Genomic DNA, 24639 nt, shown 5'->3' with positions numbered 1-24639 from the left:
AAAAAGGGGTATATGAATAAATCTTGATAAGCTTCTTTATTCTGTAGCAGTAGATATTGTTGATTTCACGATGGGAGTTTGGATTTGGAGTTCTGAAATGTAGTAGGAGGGAATCAAGTAAGTCTCTATGTTGACTCTTGTTTGTATGCTGATGGTAATTGTAGATGTGTAAGAGAGTGGCTAAAAGATGATGTTGTAATCCTTGAGGTTTCAATATGCTATGTATGTGACCCTGTGTATGGTTATTAAAGTCTGTCTATGACCATGCTAATGTTTGTTAAGAATGATATACATACTTGGAATAGATCTGTTGAGCATAAGTAAGTGATAGGAATCCTAGAGTTAAAGTATGATTACATATAGATGTATGGATTGTGTATATGCGCGTTAGTTGTATGCTATTAAAAATGTTCTAAAGAAAGTGCGGTTAAACATGATGAGTTTGTGTCTGTCTCCCTAGAGTCGTCTTAAGGGGTCTATCAGGACTTTAGACACGATCTCTGAAAGGAAAAGTCCATGGCCATGACACCATATTTTGTAAGACAATGGCTGGGTTATGGAATCATATAGAAAAGAACTAAAGGAAGGTGATTACCCAAAGGGGGTTCTTTGTGTGACTTAGGGCGAAGAGGGGCAAGCCTTATGAAAAGTGAGTCTAGGCGAATCCCTATCTTGAACACGCTAGAAAAAGGAAGCCTTTGTAGCGATCTATGAAAAGAAAGTCCTTTTGGCAATCTATGGAAAGGAAACCTTTGTGGCTATTTATGAAAAGGAAGCCTTCATGACGATCTATGAAGGGAATGCCTTGTGACGCACTCTAAAGAATGACCCTTGTGGCAACCACCTGAAGGAAACGCCACTATGGTAGGCTCTAAGAGAAAGAAATGATATTCATAGTAAACTCTGAAGGAACGATAGTTGTAATGAACTCAGAAGGAAAATATCCTTATGGTGGATCATGTTACACCTTCGATGAGATATTCTAAGGAGCCTCCCTTGTGGTGAGTTTCGTATGAAATGTTATGGCGTATCTTGCATAGTCTTAAGAAAATAATAGAGAAACTGGAATGCGCCAAAGCATGTGGTGAATTCAAAGTATGGTCTAAGTAAAACGAAGGATAAACCTAAGCAAAGGCTACGTTTGATCATTTTATGAAGGGCATTTATCAGTGAACCGTAACAAGAAATGGTAGTCGAAGAAATATAAGGTAAGGAAAGTGAATTCAAACATTGTTTCACGAAAAACATTGAGTAAGGGAATCAAGATTAAGATGATTATGAAAGAAAGAAGTCCCGAAAGGATGAAGCCACTGATGAAACAATCTAAAGGAAATTGACCATGATTTAGTAGATAGAATGAGGGATTATGTTTTGTTAATGGTAAACTATTCCTGGTGAAAAAAAAATAAAAATTTAAGAAAATGAGCTGAAGGTGATGGACTATTCACCTTCTTATGGAAAAAAACGACTAAGGTATAAATGATTATATCCCACTAACTTCTCATGAACTTGCCCAGACTGCGTTTTCTATTTCAGGTCTAATTAGAGGCTGTGCCTGAGGAAAACAATGCCAGGACTATGCCTAAGGAGAAGCGTATCAGACTATTATGCATATAGAGCAAACTTGATGGCGCGATCGAGTCTGTTTGGCATATAGAAACCTTTGAATCAAGACAACTACACTAGACTAGGACATCATTTTAGTAATACTTGGAATAGAATTCTATATGTATCATAACCAAAATTCTTCAATGTTTATACCTATTTATTGTATTATGAATTCTACTAATTAAGTAGTTCAAATCAATTGTAATTTGTGTAGGTAGAGTTAAGCTTCTCTTATATGAGAGTGGTAACGCTCAGGATTTGGATCTGATTCATCAAATCGGGTTTAGGGTGTTACACTCCAATGGTAAAGTGAAATTTCGTGTTACAAAACATTCAAACCCCAAGATTAAATAATAAAAGCAAGATTGAAAATGATAACATTTAACCAAGAATTCATGTGTATTTCCATACAAACAGAAAACAGAGAGTAATCACTAGCAATTAAAAGAAATAAAAAAGAATCAAATGGAGAATACTATCCCTAGACAACTCAACTGAATCTCTCTATTCCCTTTTGTCTCCACTTAGGTCTCTTCGTCAGGAGCTAGCCTACATCTGGTTCTCACGTTAGCTCACCCGTGAGAGGCTCAAGCTGTCATGGCTGCAAGCTTCAAGGTAGGATGATGAATATGATGATCAGAAAAAAAACACATTTTTTCTTCTCACGTCTACCTTTTATGTCTTCTTCCAACAGTATAGTGTCTTTCCCCAAAATGATTTTGTCCTTGTACGTACAAGTTGGTTATACCAGACTGGACAACTCATACAGTTTTGGTTCTTTTCCGGACAGCTGTCAGGTGTGGCGACAATTCTGGACGCAATCTGGAATTAACTCATGTAGCGACATTGCGGGCAGCTGTCAAGTGCAGCGATAATTCTGGACGTAATCTTGGATTAACTCATGCAGGACATTAATGCAATAAGAAATAAAAATTACGGATAAAATAGGCTAGGATTCATTGAGTTATAAAATGCAATTTACTAAACTGAAAACACTAAAATGTATGCTAAGGTTAACTAAATAGAAATAATTTAACCAATAAGTAAAAGGGAAAACCTATGTTCTTTCTAGTGCTATCACTTTCCAAGCTATGTTATTGTATGCTATATTACGGAAGAAAAACATATGTGTTGGAACAAGAATCTACAAGAGCATGCTTCATTGTGCAAAAAAACTAAGTTCGATAGATGCAAGAAGTAGGATCAGTCTACGAAAACTATACGAGGAAGACCGGTTTAAAGCTGCCACAGTTTTCAGTAGCTAAATATGAGGTAAAGGCAGAACCTAGTAGAAAGAGGTCAAAGAAGACCCAAAGGAGGTTCTGGAAGAAGACCTGAAAGAACATGCTGAAGAAAATTCAGACTCAGAAGGTAACCAGGACAAAGTGGATTGAAAAGTCAGAGTCTAATTCTAACTAGTTTGAACATTTTTTAATTTGGACACTATATTTTTTTGGGGATGATTTTTATTTTTTCTTTAGTTTTTATTTGGTTAGGATTTTAGTTATTATATATATTTTATGTTTTTGGTTATTCTTTCCATGAACCCCCAACTTTTTAAGGTACTAAAATTTCGATCAAAAACTATAAGGAGGAGTAGTCCCACCAATTGTGTTACATGTATCACGCCAATCGAGTAACCTCTTTCCTCTATCTTTTGTTGCACATTAAGGGCAATGTGCCGAATAAAGTGTAGGGTGACTTAGGAAAATTTTAAATTTCTTCTACTATTTTTATTTGTTTTTAGAAGTTTTTAAATTTTTATTGTGTGTGTTTCCCATGTACTTAATGATCTTCCACAATTCATTGTAGCTGATTAGGCCCAATTCTATACTTCATGAGCTAGTCTTCTAACAAATTTGTATAGTTTTTATTAAGTTTCCCTTCTTAGGACTGAGTGAATAAAATCAACATTTTTATGTCTTCTATGATCTTCTAAGCCAATTTGGGCCTAAGGGAATACTAACATGTTGATTAAGTGTGCAAGACATCATTCGAAGGCAAAAAGACTGTGGATTGCTGCTGATTTTGCAACACAGAGCTGGGATGTCGCAACACAAGCATAATATCCAAGGAGCAGCCTGCTGAGGATTTCGCAACATAGGCAAGATGATGTCACGACACAACACTAAAGACACCAACAATAAAGCAACCTACCTTTCATGTCATGACACAAGATAGAGGGTGTCTCAACATAACTCGGACGAGGCCAATATAATGAGTAAGGGTGTTTTCATCTACACAACCTAAATTAACATGCTTAAACATCCTTACTTGACCTAATTAGGTCATAATATATGTAATCTATAAATACTTGCTCAGAACAACACATTAGGGAAGGAGGATTCCTAGGTTTTTATTCTCGTTCTTAGCTTTTACCTAGTTTATGTTATATTCTTGTAATCAAAAGATTTTATTTAGAAGTGAGACTTTCACGAGCGGAGATTGTTCTGAAGCCATGCTTTCATTGATAAATCCATGAGCATCTATTTCCTTTATTCTATTCTTTATATTTCTTTCTTTAACATTGTTAATTAAATGTTTGTGTAAATTTTAGAATCAATTTATTCTTTATACATATTTCGCACGTTTCAATTGTACTAATCTAATTAATTGATTGATAGGTAGAGTTCAATTTGGATTGGTTAGATCGGTTTAGTACAATTAAACCATATGATTGACAACTTTAGAAAGTCATTTAGGTAGGAATAAACCCAAAATCAATATTACCTACCAAGCATCACTTAGCAGATTAGTGGTTGGGGAAGGAAGAATTTAAAACCTAGGCTTGACAACTTTAGGAAGTCATATTTGTATTGCCTATTTGAGAAAACCTTACCCTATCCCAGTCTAAACTGTGTCATCGATAGGTGAGTAGTTCTTGTCGACTAGTTACGTTAGCTGAAGGGTGGGAATCCCTGCTAGGTTAATTAGTAACCAACTATTTAGAACCCTAAATCATTAATTAATCAGGTAAAACAATTGGATCTAGGCTAAAAGAACTCGCATAGTCGAATCAAGGGATAGGAGAATTCAATACATGAACTTAGGATTAGATGTAGGTTTAGTTCAATTCCTATAGTTTATCATTACTATTATTATCATCTTGCTTCCAGATTAACACTACTAATTCGTGACTCAAGTAGACTAGTAGTTATTTTTGGTAATTGGCTTAATAGCAGTTTTTTTCAAATTGCAATCCCCAGGGTACGATCCTCTAAATACTCACTAAGTGTTTCATTGTAAACAAACTATATTACAACCTGACTCATACATTTTTGGACTCTGGCTTAATCCATATCTTTATTTGTAGTATTCTCACTTCTAACGTTGGTACATCAGGAGGTGGTCAAGTCGTTGACGCTGTTGTTGAGGATTGCGACGGTGATAATTGTTATTTAATAAATTACTTTGTAGAATAATATTAGTCAAAAAATGAACGAGTTAGATAGTGTTCTAATTTTATTAACTTATTATTTCAGTTTTATGTTTGTTTTATTATTTTTATTATTTCGTTCTTTTCCTTATTAATTAAGTAAATTTAATCATGAGTGCAATTAATGATAATTACAGTTGGTATAGAGGCAAGACGTGGGATAATTTATATGATGACATAAAATCAAGTATGTTAGATGGAGACTCGATGCACCAATGGAGTTCGAATAGTGAATATGGAAAACAGGGGTATTCCTATGAACCTCTATATGAGTTAGATGATAAAACGACTAATAGGGCTGAATACCCAATAGAGTCTCTTTGCAATCCACAAGAGATATCGTCTTATGAAACAATTGAACCCGAAAAACCTTCATCCCAGAACATAGACACACATAGATAAATTTGATTATGACGATAGCTGGTCTGAGTCAGTTGAGTTGTCCTTTTGGTATGGCGATTGGCACAAAATGAAGGATAGATTTGGTTGAATGGAGCTTCGACAAACTAGTGGAGTGGTAACAATGAAAACGATATGCCGGAACATCTGGACGAGCTACATTACAATGCATATGGGAGTTATGACCAAGAAGATAAAAGCAAGTATCCAGAGGAACCCTTACATGAGCCGAGTAACCATCCATCTGAGTGTGATCAAATCTACTAAGCTAACAATAAAACATCCAACATATTATCAAGCATGTCAGATGAGATGAAACAAATGATGGCAATGTTCCAAGAGATATCAGAGGCATTATCTCCACGGGAAGAGGTCGTACATGATGTTCTCAACTTTGACCTTGATGACCACTATATTCTCGAAAATCGTCCGAACTTAGAAGATGGAAATCAGAAAGAGTTTTGGAATCAGGGACCATGATGATGATTTGAAGATAACCCAAGGTGTCCCCGATCCAATTGACATAAAATCAAACATAACAGTAGATGTAGTCACTGATGTAAACATAGAAGTAACCGCTAACATGGAGCTTAAACCAATTCTAAATGAAAGTGTAGAAGAGCAAATACACTTTCTGGGCATAGTAGAGAAGGTACTAGCTAAAGAGATCGATGGGTTCGACTCATTCTCATCCGACAATGGCAACAAAGCTCGAGTGACCAAAACTTCACATGACATAAAGGAAAAGAAGCTAAAGGCAATAATACCCCAAAACATGATTTAAGGTTGGATTAGATTTGGTACCAAATGGCTTGTAATATGGATGTCACATCAGTAAAAAATAAGGAAACCTCATTAGAATAAAAAAAAGGGTTGGTTTGTATATATTGATAGTGAAACAAATGTCGAATCAAAGTGTCGAGAACCAGCTAGAAGTTCTTTTATGGTGACGACATTGATCGTCTCAATTTTTAAAGAACTTCTATTTTTTGTTTTGTTTATTTTATTCATTTATTTTATCTCTACTTTTTGATATTAATTTTATTTGAGTTTAGTTGTTTTTCCATAGTAGGTGTAGATACGATGGAGTGATAGAATTGAAAAATCAAAAAAGTTAGAATTGGGCTCGATGTCGCAACATTGCACCCTAATGTCACGACATCTAAGACAAAACGCCACATTGCAACATTGAAAGGCCAAGTTTGTTTGAATTCTTTTATTTGGACATTTTGTTATCCATTATCAACGCTTTTTCATCTTCTTATATTTATTTTTATGTTCTTTACATTATACATCACAGTTTTTATCGTAGAAGTTATTTTAGATACTTTTTCGTCCGCTTAGAGCACACAAATCCCTAGATTATCATAATAACAAGGATTCGACCTACTTAGGGAAGTTTTCTTGTTTGCACTTTAATTATTTACATTAAGGGCAATGTATGTTCTAAAGTGTAGGGGGAAAGCACATAAGATTAGTTTTTTTTTTTCTTGTGTGTTTATTTTGTTTTAGTTAATTATTTACAAAAAAAAATCTTATTGTTGTTTTTCATGGTGCTTGGATTATATTAATGATGTGAATAACGGTTGAACATAATAAAGCATGTAATAATTTTTGTCAAGCATGAATTTTTTTATTGGTATGAGATGATTTGACTACTTTTAAAGTAAAATTATTAGGTTACTTAATTAAATTGCATAATAGATTAGATGTACTTAAGTAAGAATGTTTGATGATACCATATGAGTGTTAGAGTATGCCCAAAGACCAATCATGAGATGATTGTAATCACATAGTAATTTTACCTTATTTGTTAATATAAGACATTGCCATTGGTATTTAAGTTTCTTTTACGTGTATATAAATAAATTGGTTAATAATAAAGTCCTAAGAATAATATGACTATTCTTAAAAAGGTCCTTAATCGAGTATTATTGTGGGCTTGGAAAATAATAATGTTTTGAGACTAATGTGTAGTTGATTGATGACATAGAGTTGTCATTGACATAGAGATGTCAAAATCAATACATGAGTATGTGTTAGAGAACAACATACTGGACTGACCTACTATGAGTATATTTCTTGGATTATTATGTAATAGTCACAAATATTACTTATAGTCATAACTATGTATATGATATTCAGACTTGAGATCATCATTGTCTCAACATCGTGAGTCATATATTTTGATACAGTCAAACATATACCGTAATAGGTTGTACTATAAAGATTGATGTTAGATATACCACAATCCATGTAGTGGGATATGGTTGATCAAGATAGGATTTATCCCTCTTATATAATGGGAGCAACATCTTAGGCCTCTTGGTGGAGTGAGACTAGAAAAGCATGTCATACTTGAATAAGTTGATATGAGATATCACAATTATTTGTTTATTGTAGCCTACTCAGAAAAATTAAGAAATATGAGATTAAACTATACAAGTGTGACTATTCAATGATTCGTATCCAATCTAGATATTAAGAATAAAATAATATAATACATAAAAAGGTTATCACAGAAAGATTATGTCGAACCATAACTTAGGCAGCAATGATGCATTACTAGATGCCACTAATCGCTTGTAATGTTAGAAACATTCTAGTATTACTATCAACATTACAAGACCCTACAGGGTCACACCATATAGTTGAAGCGAACAGAATCCAAATATATTTGGTATTGTATTTAGTTGTCACATGAATTAAATTAATTGTTGAATTAATTTAATTTGATAGTTAAATGTTTAACACATTATATGTACAAACTTGTTGTACACAAATAGAAAACATACATAAAATTAATATATGAATTTGATTTGAACAAAATATTAATTACATATATTATTACTACAAACATTATAATAATTTCGGTCAAAATATAAAAGGACATGGAAAGTGATATTCTTTTGAAAAGATAATCTTTTTCCTGACTTTTTATTTTTTTCTCTAATAATAAGGGAATAATCCCATTTTTATTTTTTGATATATGATATCAGATTAAATAAAAGGAATTGAATCCCTTAGTGTGTTAAGGTTACCAAGAAAATAAAATAAAAGGACTAGTAGCTATTCTTGGAAAACTCTATTTGAAAATGTTCAAGAGAATTCTGTTGTTCGTTCTTTGACTAGGTGGAGTACGTAAAGGTCGAGACGTTAGTGTTGCGGCTTGGAACCGACATCTCCGAAAAGGATCCTACCAACAACGTCTTTCATCGCTTTTTAGTTTTGAAACGTATATTTTCGACCTTGTTTCAACTCGATTCGTTCCTTATACATGGATCATTGGTTGTCGATCATCGGAATAATTTTTTCGCTGTGCCACAGGGCATACCGACGATCCAACAATGAGATATGAATCTTATATAAAGTTGTAGAAACATGAATGTTTGAATTGATTATTATTCATTCAGTTTAAATCGAAGCATGAAAGAAAATGTGTAATGTAGGATGTTTAAGGACGACCTAAGGTATTGTTTGAATAGCCAGTTCTCAAATGACCATACCTTAATGTTATGAATTCCTAGTCTTCTTATTTGATCCTGATAACTCTTTTTTCATGAACCAACAAAATTCAAACCTAAAAGCCAAACATAAATTAAAAACTTGAACTTTTCCCTATCATTGATTCATTAATACATTTCGAAATAGACGTCAAGCCTTATATATTAAGGGTTTAGGTAGATACACCATAGCGGTTCCAAAATATTAGAGGAAGAAATAATGTTATATAATAATTATAGGTTAGGAAAAAATATGCAAAAAAAATCCAGAAAAATTCAAAAGTAAAAACGAGAAGAAAAAGTTTAGAACAAAAACAAAAGCATTGTGAGTGAGAAAAGAGTAAAAAGCCAAGTGACAAAATAAAAAGTCATAAAAGTGAGAAAAATAACCCAGCCATCAGTGCACCAAAACTCATTAAGTTGACCATAGTTGCTAGTATTGTATTGTATCTTCTTATATGGAGAGATAAGGAAGGTGAGAGTAGGAGATAAAAGGCAGTGAGCCTGGAAGGGACACTTAGGGGAAAGAGAGGGAACAATGTCATGTGCCTAACTATTTCTAGTGTTTGAACCATTTTGAGTCATATCCTTCTTTCAACTCGTACCGTCCTAAGCCTCAGAATGTTACAAGCCTAGAAGACCAATATGACTTAAGCGTTCTCTGTGCATAACCTTTCGAAATTGCTAACAATTATACTTAATGAATATTTTTTATTCACATGATTGTGTCTGCTACATATCTGTTTGATTTATTTTAATGGTGATATTGTTAAACATTTGGTCATGAGAATTAATTCTAAGTTGTTAGTAATGTAACTTTGTAAACTAATCCTAATTTACTTTAACAAGTTTTCAAGGCATTGAACTATCAAGAATAAGTTGCATGTGCAATAAGAATCTTTATACCTTTAATATTTGACAATCATGTCCTCAGTAGTAATAAAATCCAAGGGATGTCTTCTTATTGCATGCTATGTGTTTAGAATTAATTTTCTTGAGGACAAGCAAAAAGTTAAGTGTAAGGGAGTTTAGGTGTGAGGTTTCCATCTTCACTAACTCTAGCTTTTTTAAAGAAAGAAACCAAGTCAAATTTTTTATTTTTCCTTTTTGTTTATTTTTTGTTTATTTTTTTATTTTTATTTGCAGCTCAATTTTTTTTCTTTTTGTCTTCATGTTTATTTTCCTATTTTATCTTTTTTTTTGTTTACTTTTAATATATGTTTACATTGCTCGAGGACAAGCAATGACTTAAGTGTAGGGGAGTTTGATCTGCCATAATTTGTTGTAGCAGATTAGGCCCAATTCTATACTTAACGAGCTGGTCTTATAACAAATTAATATAGTTTTTTTATTAAGTTCCCCTTCTTAGGACCTAGTGAATAAAAGGAGCATTTTATGTGTCCTATGACCTTCTAAGCCGACTTGGGCCTAAGGGAATACTAATATGTTGATTAAGTGTATAGGATATCACTCGAGAGCAAAAGGACAATGGATTACTCCCGATGTTGCAACATGGAGATGGGATGTCGTAACACAGCAAGCAGAATACCCAAGGAGCAGTCTCCTGAAGATGTCCTGACACAACCTTGAAGACACCAAGAATAAAGCAATGCCTTCGATGTCGCGACACACCTACGACGAGGCTAATTCAATGAGCAATGGTGTTTTCATCTACAACTCCTAAATTAACATGCTTAATCGTCCTTACTTGACCTAATTAGGTCATAATACATGTAATCTATAAATACTTGCTCAGAACAACACATTAAGGGAGGAGGATTCTTAGGTTTTTATTCTCATTCTTAGTTTTACCTAGTTTACATTATGTTCTTGTAAGCATAAGATCATATTTCAAAGTGAGACTTTCGCGAGCGGAGATTGTTCTGAAGCTATGCTTTCATCAATAAATCCATTAGCATCTCTTTCCTTTATTCTATCATTTATATTTCTTCCTTTAACATTGTTAATTGAATGTTTGTGTAAAGATTAGAATCAATTTATACTTTATACATATTTTGCATGTTTCAATTGTAATAATCTAATTAATTGATTGATACATAAAGTTCAATTTGGATTAGTTAGATCTGGTTGATTGCAATTAAAACCTAGGATTGACGACCCTAGGAAGTTATTTAGGTAGGAATGAATCTGAAATCAATATTGCCTACCAAGCATCACTCAGCAGATCAGTGGTTAGGGATGGAAAAACTTAAAACCTAGGCTTGACAACCTTAGGAAGTCATATAGGTGGGAATTAACCCAAAATCAGTAGTTCCTATTCGTGAAAACCTTACCCGGCCCCAATCTGAACTGTGTCATCAAGAGGTCAGTAGACCCTGTCGACTAGTTAGGTTAGTTGAAGGCTGAGAAGCCCTACTAGGTTAATTAGTAATCAACTATTTAGAACCCTAAATCAATAATTAATCAGGTAAAATAATTGGATCTAGGCTAAAGGAACTCGCATAGTCAAAAAAAGGGTTAGGAAAAGTCGATACATGAACTTAGGAGTAGATTTAGGTTTAGTTCAATTCATTTAGCTTATTATTACTATTATTATCATCTTGCTTCTAGATTATTACTACTAATTTGTGACTCGAGTATACTAGTAGTTATTTTTGGTAATTGGCTTAATAGCAGTTTTTCCCAAACTGCAATCCCTAGGATACGATCCTCGAAATACTCACCAACTGTTTCGTTGTAAACAAACTATATTACAACTTGAACCGTATACTTGTGGACACCTCCTTAATTTATATATTTAGTTGTAATATTCTCACTTCCGACATTGGTACATCGAGAGGCGGTCATTTAAGCTTGTAGAAATACAAGTGATTGGTTAGGAGCATGTTAATAGGATTTTTTGAATAAATTGTAAATTTTGTTTGATAATAATTGATTTTAAACTATCTAATTTTAGACTAATTAGTTCAATTTATTGCACTGTGAATAAATTTAAAATGTTAGTTATACCAAATGATAATGGATATATAAATAGCATGCATGTCTACTTGAATTATAGGTTGTAGAAATTTATAGACTTGTTGATTTAATCCATGTATGAGATTACCTAGGGACGATCTAAGGTATTGTTTGGCAGACATTTCTGAGCCAAAAAGCTATCCTGCAAATATTTTCCCTAATACCTAGTTTGAAGTCATAATCCATTTTCTTGATGAACCAATAATAAAAACATGAGCCTAATAAATAATTTACTTGATCCTTTTTTTCTTGGTCCTTGCACGACGTTCGACCATTGATACTGAAGGATAAGATTGTATGGTATAGTGAGTATAAGATTTTTGAGCTTGTATAAAAAAGAGTAAAATGTCAATCGAGAAAATCTCGAAGAAAAAAAAAAGCAAAATGAGTTGGAAAAAATAGTACGCTCACATTTATTTGAAAATAAAAATCAAACTTGGATGATTATACTCATGAATACTATACTAGGCCTTGGTGATGGAGAAATAAGGAATGTGAGAGAAGTGGATATAAGGTTGTGAGATTATTCGAAATTGGGGGAGTATTGGGGATAATATAATGTGTCAAACTATTTTCGTGATTATCTATTTTGTTCGAGTCTATTCTTGATATCCAAACCAACCTAAGTCGCAGAACGTTACAAGTCGAAAAGTCTTATGTGACTTAGGTAGTACTTTATATGGATGACATTGTGCCAAATTTTGATATTTTTACCATTTATATTCATTTGAACATAATTGTATATTTATATATTTGTTTTGATGAATACTTATATTTAATATTATTTTATTTGTTTGCTCTGTAATTTAATGAACTAACTCGTCTAATTTTGGAAATTGTGAGTCAATTGTGTATCATGCTAGACTTATATGTTTATTTACATTATCTTGTTAATATATTTCATCCAATTTCTTGTATCAAGCTAGCTATTTTTTTTTTTGTTTTATTTTGTTTAGTTTGCTTGAGGGCAAGCAAAAACTTAAGTATGGGGGTATTTTATCTTCCGTCAAATGTAGTAGTCATTATAGTATATTTCTACACTTAAGTAGCTTGTTTTCTAACTATTTTAGTATTTATTATTACTTTTTTTGTATTTGGTAGTTAGTATTAAATATAAGTAAAATAAGTGTTTTTAACACATTTGTGAGTGTTAGTAACCTATTAGGCCAACACGAGCCTTAGATAGTTTTAATTTGTGTAATTGAGTGTGCAGGATGCTAAATTTAGGGCCCAATGGAATGGACGTATGATCAAGGGGCGAGTATGGCACAAGCTTCCCGAGCCACTAAAGTACAACTCAAACCCAATAACCCATGCATGTCATGTTGCACCATAACTTGTGTATGGCACAACATAGGACCGATGTGGAGCCCAAGCATTTTGAGGCTATTTTTTATCCACACAATTAAGCTTATACGAAGACCTAGGACATGTTAAACCCCTAATTCGGGCTACTAACACTTCTATAAATAAAACCTTAGTGGTTTAATGTAACTAAGTCGTCTTAGACGCATCCAAAAACCCTCATAATTTTGGAGGAGAATTTCGATTAAGTTTTCTTTTATTTTTCTTAAAAAATTTTACTCTTTCCTCTTGGAATCAATTACGATCCAAGATTTCTTTTGTTCAATCAAATTTATTTAGTTTATTTTCTTTTGCAATCAACAAGATTCAATTTCTCAATCTAGAGATTCGCGATTCTGCTCTTAATCGGTACAAATCAGGATTATTCTATATCTATTTTTTCTTTTGGTTTATTCATGTTATTTACATGTTTATATCAATTGAGTTTGAGGTTATGAATACCATGAGTAGCTAATTCCCTTAGGGGGGATTAACCAGTCGATGGGGAAGTGATTAACAAAGGATTAAAAGTTTGTCAATCGGATTACTTGGTATAAATCACGCATTCTTAAAACCTAGGCTTGACAGTCCTAGGAAGTAACCAAAGGTTAAATGAGGTCGGGAGATAAGTTTGTTGAGTAAATCGTAATTTATCTTGGTTGAGAAAGTGAGGTCGAGAGATACGATTATCAACCAATTAATTAATCAGTTAGAGGCTGGAAGGTAATAATTGGTTAGTTAATAGCTAATCCACCCTAAAACCTGATAACTCTTGAAAATAGTTATATTTAAGACCTCTAGATGGAATTAATTATTTGAAATTAAGTGAATATATCTGCATTTTTAGGATATTTTTAGAACATTGGATAACAAAGCTTAGATTGCTACAATGGTCATTATTTGTTACTTTCAACACTTGGGGAGGAAAGGTGAGGTTTTGTGTGAATACATGTGTAGGAAGAGCAAGAAGATGAAGAGGAAAATAGAGGCAGTGAAACATTACCATGGCAATTGGCAAGATTGATTGCCAATAGAATTTTCATGGCAATTTTGCGAAAATGACTCAACACTCTATCCACATCACTCTTAGCCAGCTGGACGTGTACCAAAAAAACCAACCTGAAAAGAGGAATGAAAAATGTGTGCTGAGGTGGGATAGATCTACCCAATAAAAAAATGAGAGGGAAGAAGAAAAAGGGAGGAGAATTTGTGTGAGAAAGAGACTGTTGACAGCAACCATCTCTATGCACAAAGAAAGAAAACTCCATTGGAGAACTTTAGAGAGAGAAATGGTAGCAGCTAAAAAGAGCAGAACACAGACGTGAAAAGAGGGAAAAGAAATCTATCCTAGATTCACGAACGATCGAAAAATAAAAGAGAAGCTAAAGTGTGGCGAGAAATCCTGTAGTTCTACCTTTAGTTTTCCTGATTTTTGTGATTCAAACTTCTTTAAATGTTGATGAATGATTTAAATTTGGTGTTTAATTTTCCACCCATGAACTAAATCTTTTTTGGGTTGGAATTATTTGGATGGATGTTTATCATCTTTAATGTTCATGATTTGAAATTGCCTATATCACTGTTTGATTCAATTTATGTCTATTTTAAATACATGCATGCAAGCTCTAGAAATAGCTAATTGTATGTTGTGTTCATAGATGTATTTTTTTAATTCTGAAAAGGTTCAATTTACTGGATCTAGAATCGTGTGATGCATGTGAATATTCGACAGAATACTCGTAGCACTCTAGACATAGATGTTACGAATTGTGCAGAGAAGATCATTCATTACAGTTATTAATCCAGACTTCTGTAGACATATAGTAACTTAGATTTCTAGCTTAAATCTAGCTATCGAAAGAGGCAGGTTACAGTAGTAATTCTCTGAGCAGTTGATTAGACAATATTTTTTCATGACATTATTTTGATATGAGCATTTCACTTGAATAATTCCAGCCCTGTTCATTCAATAATAGAATTACTCTTACTTTTCTCGGTAATTTGCCACTACATTTTATTTGCCATATCAATTTTTTGTTTTTAACATTAAAATAAATTAATTCATTATACTAACTTCTTATTTAGTTTAAAAGTATTTTCTGTTATTTAGTATAGTTAATAGGATTATAATAACTTAACTAATTTCTTACCAATTTTTTATCCCTGTAGAGACGATACTTACTTATCACTTTATTACTTGAATGACATGTACACTTACACAATTGCATTGGTTATTTACACACAACAAAACCCGATTTTGAAGTTAATTTCAACCCCTAAAATGAGTTAATCTTCCTGATTGGTTTAATCGGTTTAGCTGTTTGTTTATTTTATTTTTATCTATTTTAGTTATTTAATTTTTTATACTCAACTCTTTTTTATGATTTATCATTATATATAATTTAATTATTACTATTTAAGCTTATTATTGTAAAGAGGTTTTCAATAGATTTAATTCATTCTCCCTTGGGTAAGATCCTCGAAATATTTCCCTGTGTTCCGTTGTAACACATTATTATATTACAATTTGACCCGTATACTTGCAGACACCGCTGCTTTATTTCTTATCTTTTTAGTGTAGTATTTTTCAGTCAAATGTTTGCACATTTGGCAGTGGTCACTAAACATCTCATTGTCCCCCTCTCTATCTCCCATCAAACAAAGAAAATCAAGAAAGTTGGTGTTCTTAAGCTCATATCTAAAGTAATTGTTGTTGCCAAGAAGCAAGTAGAAACAATTTTGGAGACTAAGAAGAGAGGACTCTAGGATGTTGCATATTCCAAAAGATATACTGTCTTGATCCTAAAGTATTTTATCGACAAGTAGAATATTGAGGAGAATGGTTTTGTTGATCATGGCATTAATGTACTCCTACAGAATGTAGGTCTTTTGGGCTTTGTAAATTATGTCACGACATATGTTAAGAATGCCATATTTTTATTTTATGTTAGTTTGAACAAAAACATAGTTGATAAGGACATCAGCTTTTATCACAAAGTTTTTATTCGTAGTGAATGGTACAACTTTGGTCCTACTGAATAAAAAAAAAGTTTTAAATTTCTTCACTTTGAACATGGTGGATCTTGATGAATCTCTTGACCAAACAACAACCCTGACAAAGAATCTTCATCAAACCTACCCTAAAAAAAGTACTCTACACGCCTCTTTACTCTCTACTGTATATATAGCTTTGTTTGCTATAAGCACTAGAAATTGGCTCCCCAACAACCAAAGGGACTCTATCAGTAAGAGAATGGTTGTGTTACTAAGAAAAGTAGTAAAGTAGTAAAGATGATTGAATTTAATCTTGGTCAGTTTACCTTTAATTAATTAGTAAAGTTTGCTGAAAAGATTTATCACAATTTCTTTCTACCTTACCCCTCACTTATCTTCCAAATTCTCTACTATCAAAATCCTCGAATTGTTCAAACTACAAAGTAATTTAAGAAGCTTGTACTTGAATTAAAGTTTTCCCATAAATGGCTAGACAGAAATCACATTGTGAATGAACCAATAAAAGAAGCTTTAGGTTTCGATTTAGACAATGCATAAAGGAAGATGCCCCATCTCAAGAAATGCCAATCGCTGTAGGCACCAAATCTATCCCCTCAGGCATGGGACAAAGGATAATTGTTGAGCACAACTCATATATTGAATTCCATCATACATTGTGACAAACCGCAAGTAGAAGCTAAAGTTGTGAAAAAGTTTATCAACAAGGAAAAGGCTCTGAGGGCTAATCTTCTTTCCTTCTCTATTGATGAGTAATTTTGTTAAATTTGTTAATCAAAAAGGGGGATAAATGATGGTGCAGCTAAGAAGCAACCATTGAGGGGGAGGTGAGTTGTTAAGCAAGAATTCTTTTGATGCTTTTGATTGAACTTGATTTTGAACTGTTATTTTAGAATTTCTTTTGGGATGACTGCAATCTTAGTTGCTACTCTTGATTTTGCTATTTTTTTATACTGCATTTGATGATTATGGTGAATGAATTGTTATTATTGTTTTTGCTTTATTTTCCTTGATTCATTAGCTTACATAGTTATAACTATGGTTGGTTGATTATTGATGCACAATTCAAATTTATCATTAATGGTTAAATTCACTTAATTATTATCTAAGTTAAGTTTTTTGGAATTAAGGAGAATAAGCTAAGGGGGAACTAAGGTTAATTATTGATATAGCTTCTTGAGTTGTATAAGTATTGTTTAACAATTTTCCAAATGAGAGATTGTTCAAAAATATGAAAGACTGAAGGAGTACCTAAAGGAGCTCCCACTCCCTATCCAACTGCAACTGTCTAGACTGTTTCCATACTTGAGTTATTAGCAATTTATTAAATTGAATTTTTGGGCTATGCTGATATTGTGGAATGTATTTAGCCCATCAATAAAGAACATAACACTTGAGGAAACATATATGAAGGATTTGATTGAATTGGATTGGATCATTCTTATCTAATCCCTTGGATTAAGAAAGTTGGATTGCATCATTAAGGACTAGCTGCCAACTTTCCTTGTTTACATTATTTTTTATTATTATACTATATTCAACTTATTTAGTAGTTGTTTAATACGGATTGTGATAAATCTTTTTTGTGCTAGCAAGTCTCAAAATATTATATATAATTGAGAGACTTATATATGTTATTGTACAAATAAATATAACACTTAACTGTTCAGATGAGTAATTTTATTTTATGAGTGCATTGTGATAGTAAAACATGTTGTGGTTTTTCTTGCTAAATTCAAAAAGGTGAATTTAGTGGTGAGAGTATCAATCTCTAAGGTACAAAGGTGAGGAAATTGTCATAGTTGTGTGATAGATATAGGTTCTGTAACACCCCTTACCCAAGACCGTTGCCGGAGTCGAGCATGAGGCATTACTTGACTTAACTTAAAAGTTCGGGGCATAAAATTTTACTTTTGAAATTAATTTCACTATTCACAACAAAGTTGTCCACCTGCGCAGCAGTTACTAAATTAATTATAACTCGAGTTACGAAACTAAAAATTTAGATCTGTAAATTTTCCCTAAAACTAGACTCATATATCTTTTTACCATAAATTTTTCAGAATTTTTGGTTCATCGAATTAGTACAGTTTATTAGTTAAAGCCTCTCATGTTTCACTGATTGACTGTCCTGACCTCTCATCACTAAAATTTAATTATCTCATTTTATAGACTTCATATGGTGTTCTCACTTGTTTCTACAGAAACTAAACTCAATAAGTAATCTATACATATAAAATTTCAACTCATAACTATTTTTTTACAATTTTTAATGATTTTCCAAAGTCATAATAGGGGATTCCGAAAACCACTTTGACCTTGTCTAACCAAAATGCAAATATCTCAGAATACATAATTCCTTTGTCTACACTGTTATTTTTCTATGAAAATAGACTCAATAATCTTTAATTATATATCTTATCCACCCTCTAATTCATTTTCTACTATTCTTGGGGATTTTTCAAATTCACATCACTACTGCTGTCTCAAAACTGATTCACTACCAATTTTTACTTTTTCATGATTTCTATGCATAATTTATCACCTAGACTTTTATAACAACAAACACATTCATACTTAGCCATTTTAATAACTATTCATCATCAAATATTTACATATCATCTTTTGGTCATAATTTAAGAATATACAATCGAAATGACTAAGTCCCTATACATGCCATAGCTCGAAACATTTATCGTCTTAAAATACCAAGTTGTGGTGGTTGATAGTGTGAACGCTCTCCGACGTCTTCAAGATCCCGACTATGCTTGATAATACTATATGAAAGAAAAAGAAATAAAGGAAGTAAGCATAAAGCTTAGTAAGTTTACAAGCAAATAAATAACAACATTTAACACAAATAAATATACTCAAGTGTCATGATCTCTAATTTCCTCTTTACTTAATCTCTTACTCATTCACTTACTTGTTTACTTAGATAACTCATGATTATAACTTACTCTTCTCTTGCTGAAATGTTGGTTCTCAATTGATAACATAATATGTTCTTAACTCTTATAACTCACCTGAATTTGCTATTTATGCTTTTACCTGAACTTTTATGGAACATAATTTGTTTACTAGCCCGTTGAGTCACATTGGAATAATAAGGATACTTGGGTCTCTTTTCTGATAATAACATGCCAAAGCCATGTCCTAGACATGGTCTTACATGGGATGTTTCTTGTACTGCCAATGCCATATCCCAGATATGGTCTTACATGGGAGTTCTCATATCGGTGCCCATGCCATGTCCCAGACATGGTCTTACGGGGGACCTCTCATCTCGGTGCCAATGCCATGTCCCAGACATGGTCTTACATGGGACCTCTTATAACTTCAATGATGCCAATGTCATGTCCCAGACATGGTCTTACATGAGATCTCTTTACCCAAATGTCATGACATTTGTATCCAATACATTCCTAATGTTTCAACGGGGCTTTTTAATACTAATTCTTTATCGTCTCATACTTGATTCAACATTAAATAATTTCATAAAATAAATACATAATTGCTGGAAAATAGCAGCATTAATAATAATTATTGAAATATTGTATTTATTTATCGTAAACTTACCTCGGTACAAAAATGTGATCAAATCTAACACTTTAGTCTTCAATCTTTTTCTTTACCCGGTCTAGCTCCGAATTTCGTTCTTCTTGATCTATAATAGAAAATTTAGCTTATTTAATACTCACATTCATCAAAACAGTCCTTGACTCAATTTTGGCAAAATTATAGTTTTGCCCCTAAATTTTTACATATTTACACTTTTGCCCCAAAGCTCGGAAATTAAACTTCATCTCTTATTATTATTTTTTTATAACATTCTGAACATTTTTCCCTTCTATGACAACATCAAATTCTTACTATAACACTTACTTATGAGCATTAGGTATTTTTGCCGATTATGTCGTTTTACTCGTTTTCACTTAAAATCGCTAAGCAAAAGTTATTTAACATAATTCCAAGCTTCATATTCTACCATAAAACATCAAAATAAACATATTTCACCTATGGATATTTTTCCAAATATGAACCCTAAGTTAAATTATTGCTAGAATAAGCTAAATCAAGTTACCAGGGCTTCAAAAACATAAAGAACATTAAAATCAGGGCTTGGAATCACTTACTATGAGCTTGAGAAAGTGAGAAACCCTAGCTATGGCTTCCTTCAATTTTTGGCAGCAAGAAATAGGGGTGAGCAAAACTCGATTCGACTCGAAAAAATCGAAAAAAAATTCGAATTTCGAGTTAAACGAATCGAGTTATTCGAGTTAATCGAGTTATTCGAATCAACTTGAACCTTTTTTTTCAAATTTCGAATTCAAATCGAGTTGAGTTTTCGAATTCGAATAACTCGAATAATTCGAATAATTCGAATATTAAACTATAATATTTTACATTTTTACTCTAAATTCTCAAACCTTTTTATTTTTCCCTCAAAACTTTTACTCCTTCCCACTTCCCCCCAAAACTTTTACTCCCCTCCCCTCCCAACCCTCCAATCTACCCAAAATTCATTTCCCACCAAAATTTTACTCTCCCATTTACTTTTTTTCAAAATTTTACTCCCAAAAACCCTCAAAACCTTTTATTTTCCCCCAAAATTTTTACTCCCTCCCACTTTTCTCCTAAAACTTTTATTCTCTTCCCATCCCACCTCCCATCTACCCCAAACCCTCCCCACTCCAATTTTTTTTTAATATTTCCCCTCCAAAATTTTACTCCCCCCTATTTACTTTCCCTCAAACTTTTATTCCCCAAAAATTTTTATTTTCCCCCTAAATTTTTACTTCTCACCCTTTACTCTCAAAGAAAAAATCAAAATTATCCAAAAAAAATCACTAAGCATAAATAGTAATAATTTTATTTATATCTACTATTTATATTATTAAATTAAATTTCACATTTTATATTATTTATATTATTGAATTGTTTAGTCATATTGAATATTTATATTAAAATTGAATTATTAATTATGCCATAAAATATTCATGTTAAAATTTTATATTGGTATCAATTTCACATTTTATTTTTAAAATAACTTTTATTAAAAAATCATGTTTTTACATTTAATATATTTTTAATTCGAAAAACATAATGACAAGAATCAAGATAATTGAAACAACTAAGCAAGCAAAGAAGCTAACCAAGATATAAAAATTAATAAATAAATTATGAGGTGATGAAAGTTAATAAAAAATTTGATTAAGGTGGTCAAATTTTATTACGATGGGTGACAATAGTTACAATGACCCAAAATTATTTTTTAAAATTTAACTCGAACAAATATATTCGATTCGAATTTCATCTCACTCGACTCGATTCGAGAAAACTTCAAATAAAGTTAGGATGATAAAATGAGATTCGAAAACTCGATTAACTCGAAAATTTTCGATTCGATTCGATCGAATGCTCACCCCTAGCAAGAAAGGATGATGAACACAATTTTTACATCTTTTTCCCTTTTAATTATATTTATTTACTAAATGACTAAAATGCCCTTACTTAAAAAAATCCTATTTCACTTATCTCATGTCCATTTTTGTCCATCACTAACTAATTGTCTAATTACCATATAAGGACCCCTAATTTATAGTTCCATAACAATTAAATACCTTTAACATATAAAACTCAAATTTTGCACTTTTTACAATTTAGTCCTTTTGACTAAATTGAGTGCCCAAACGTCAAAATTTATTAACGAAATTTTCATGAATTTTTTCCATGAAATTGTAGGCCATAAAAATATAGTAAAAATAATTTTTCCTCATCGGATTTGTGGTCCCGAAACCACTGTTCCGACTAAGCCCTAAATCGGGATGTTACAGGTTCACTTTGTGTAAGTGATGAAAATATTGAATATATTGCATTGAGCTAAACTCCACAGATGTACGGAAACCGAACTACGTAAACAATCTTTATGTCCCCTGTTTTATTCTACTTATTGCAATGCTTGAAGAAGTGCCCAATCCCTTGGCCCCTTTTGCCAAGCACTTTTCTTATGTTATTTTCATCAATTTTATATAGATGAAAAGTATAGATGTGCAACATGTCTATCTTTTAAACATTGTACAAACATACATATTTAATATTGTACAAAAATAATAAAAATATAAATGCGTACATTCACGTGCAATGCATGCAATACCAAAGGCTAGTTTATATCAGTGTTGCAATAATCAAAATACTAAAGACTTATAACATACAGTACTATAATATGTTCATCTTTGAAACATTGTACAAAGATACTTTTTTATAATACTATACTATTGGCCCAAAAATTATGATTCCAACCTTTTCTATTCATAAATTATTATTTATTTTAAATATCATTTACATTAAATATGATATATATTTTATTCTTTATTTAAAAATATGAGTTAATCGCATAAACATCCCTAAAATATGATTTTAATTTTAAATTGGTTTCTCAAACTTCAAAATGTTGTAATTACATCTTGAACTATCAATGTGACATTAATTAGGTCCTTTCTTTAGTTAAAGGATATATCAAATCTTATGCAGGTAATTTTAATATGAAAATTTAAAGAAATATAACATTGTCGCATAAATTTGAAAAGTAAAAACTAAAAAAGAAGGTAAACAATAAAGCTTTTATAAAAGTTTCAAAAACCTTGAAACATTTATTTTATCATATTTTTCCTAAATTTTTCATTTTAAATTATATCACATAAGATCTGAAGTGTCATTTATAAATTAAATCTAATTGATAGTTTAAGAATGTAATAAAATTATTTGAAGTTTAAGGATTCAATAAACTCAAAATCAAATGAATGTAAGAAGAAAAGTAACCTGTTTAAATAAGCCAATTAATTGTTCTTACAAAAGAGAATTCATGTATTTCTGTCTTTTTTTGGTATTCGTTGCTGAAACTGTTTAATACATTGCTTTGTCCGTAGAAAATGTGGATTGCACAATCCCCACCCTTTTCATTAGTTGCGATTCACTCAAAAACAGCATCAGCATCCATCATGAATTTCAAAACAAATCAATAATTCAATATACCCTTCATGTCCATTCTACTCTCAATGGAATTTAATATAAAAACATCCTTTTTAAACTTTCTTTTTAAACTTAGATTAGCAGTCATCAATTCTTAATCCGATTGATTAGTTTGGTCTCAATTAAATAAATTATTAAAATTCATAAAAATTATATAATCCAATTCAACCGTTGGCTCAATCAATTTTTTTATCCCGATTCAAAATGATTCGTACATATTCGTGATTCAATCAATCTAATTCGATTTCAACAACTTTATCTCTAAGATTTAAACCTGAATTATCTGCTAATAATACAATATATTTTACCACTACACCATCTTGCACTCTCTGATAATAAATAAATATGTCATTTTATTCATTATTAACTCCTTTGCCTCAAAGATCTTGTAATAATAACCATTATCAAACTTGATATCATTCAAGGTTTGACAATCTTTTACTAATAATTAATTAATGACCCTTTTTTTCCCTTGATTTCTAAGAAAACATTCATTGGGAAAGGGTGTTTCCCCCTCCCTCTCCAATCTCCCTTGTATCTTGTCCAATAAATTAAAATTCAAATACCAAATCCACAGTTTTTCAACCTTCATTTCCTCCAGCTTCCACTTCCCATTCCCATTCACTATATTTTGGCCGATACATGTACAATTAAAATCTCTTCCTTGGGGTTTTCCGTACTTTTTGCTCCATGCATGCTTCCCCTTCAGGCCCTTATGCTACCTCAAAATTCTCCATGCATGGCTTGGAAAGTATCCCACATGCTCATCTTCACCATTCTTTGGCTCTCTCTTCTCTTGTTATGGCTTCATGAATTCCAAAACATTCTCAACTTCAATTTCAATACCAATACCAGTGGTAAACAACCCAACCCCACAACCTTTTCCTTGCTTTCTTCTCATCGTAATCCTTTCATCACTAGAAAAGCTGTTGCTGCTGCCAAATTTGACTTCACTCCGTTTCAGAAGCATCAAGATCAAGCACCAGATCAAGCCAAGAAACAAACCAAGCCGGCCGATAATGAGGTTGATCCGCGCTACGGCGTCGAAAAGCGCCTCGTACCAACTGGTCCGAACCCATTGCATCATTGATGAATGAATGATGATCATATATATTATTTCAGATCAAAGAAGGAAATAAAAACAGGTTACTATATGGACTTTATTTTATTATTCTTTTCTTTCATCTGATTATATTTGGTAATCCTTAATTGCTAGCTTTTAGATCATATATATTGATGATATATGTGTGAGATTGTGCTTGTAATTAAATGTATATTAGTAAATTAGGGACAATAGTATTATAATAATCCCAAGACAATAACTGA

General features: G+C 32.0%; 1 protein-coding gene across 1 annotated transcript; it reads left to right on the top strand.

Annotated features, from left to right (window-relative positions):
• Window positions 1–23826: 23826 nt before the first annotated feature.
• On the top strand, window positions 23827–24639 carry LOC105783913 (CLAVATA3/ESR (CLE)-related protein 13). The gene has a single exon (XM_012609625.2). It carries the CDS (start codon window positions 24008–24010, stop codon window positions 24401–24403), a length of 396 nt encoding a protein of 131 aa, XP_012465079.1. The 5' UTR covers window positions 23827–24007; the 3' UTR covers window positions 24404–24639.

This window comes from Gossypium raimondii, chromosome 13 (genome assembly GCF_025698545.1).
Source record: "Gossypium raimondii isolate GPD5lz chromosome 13, ASM2569854v1, whole genome shotgun sequence".
NCBI lineage: Eukaryota > Viridiplantae > Streptophyta > Magnoliopsida > Malvales > Malvaceae > Gossypium > Gossypium raimondii.
The sequence above is the reverse complement of the archived record's forward strand: the minus strand, read 5'-3'. Positions and strand labels throughout refer to the sequence as shown.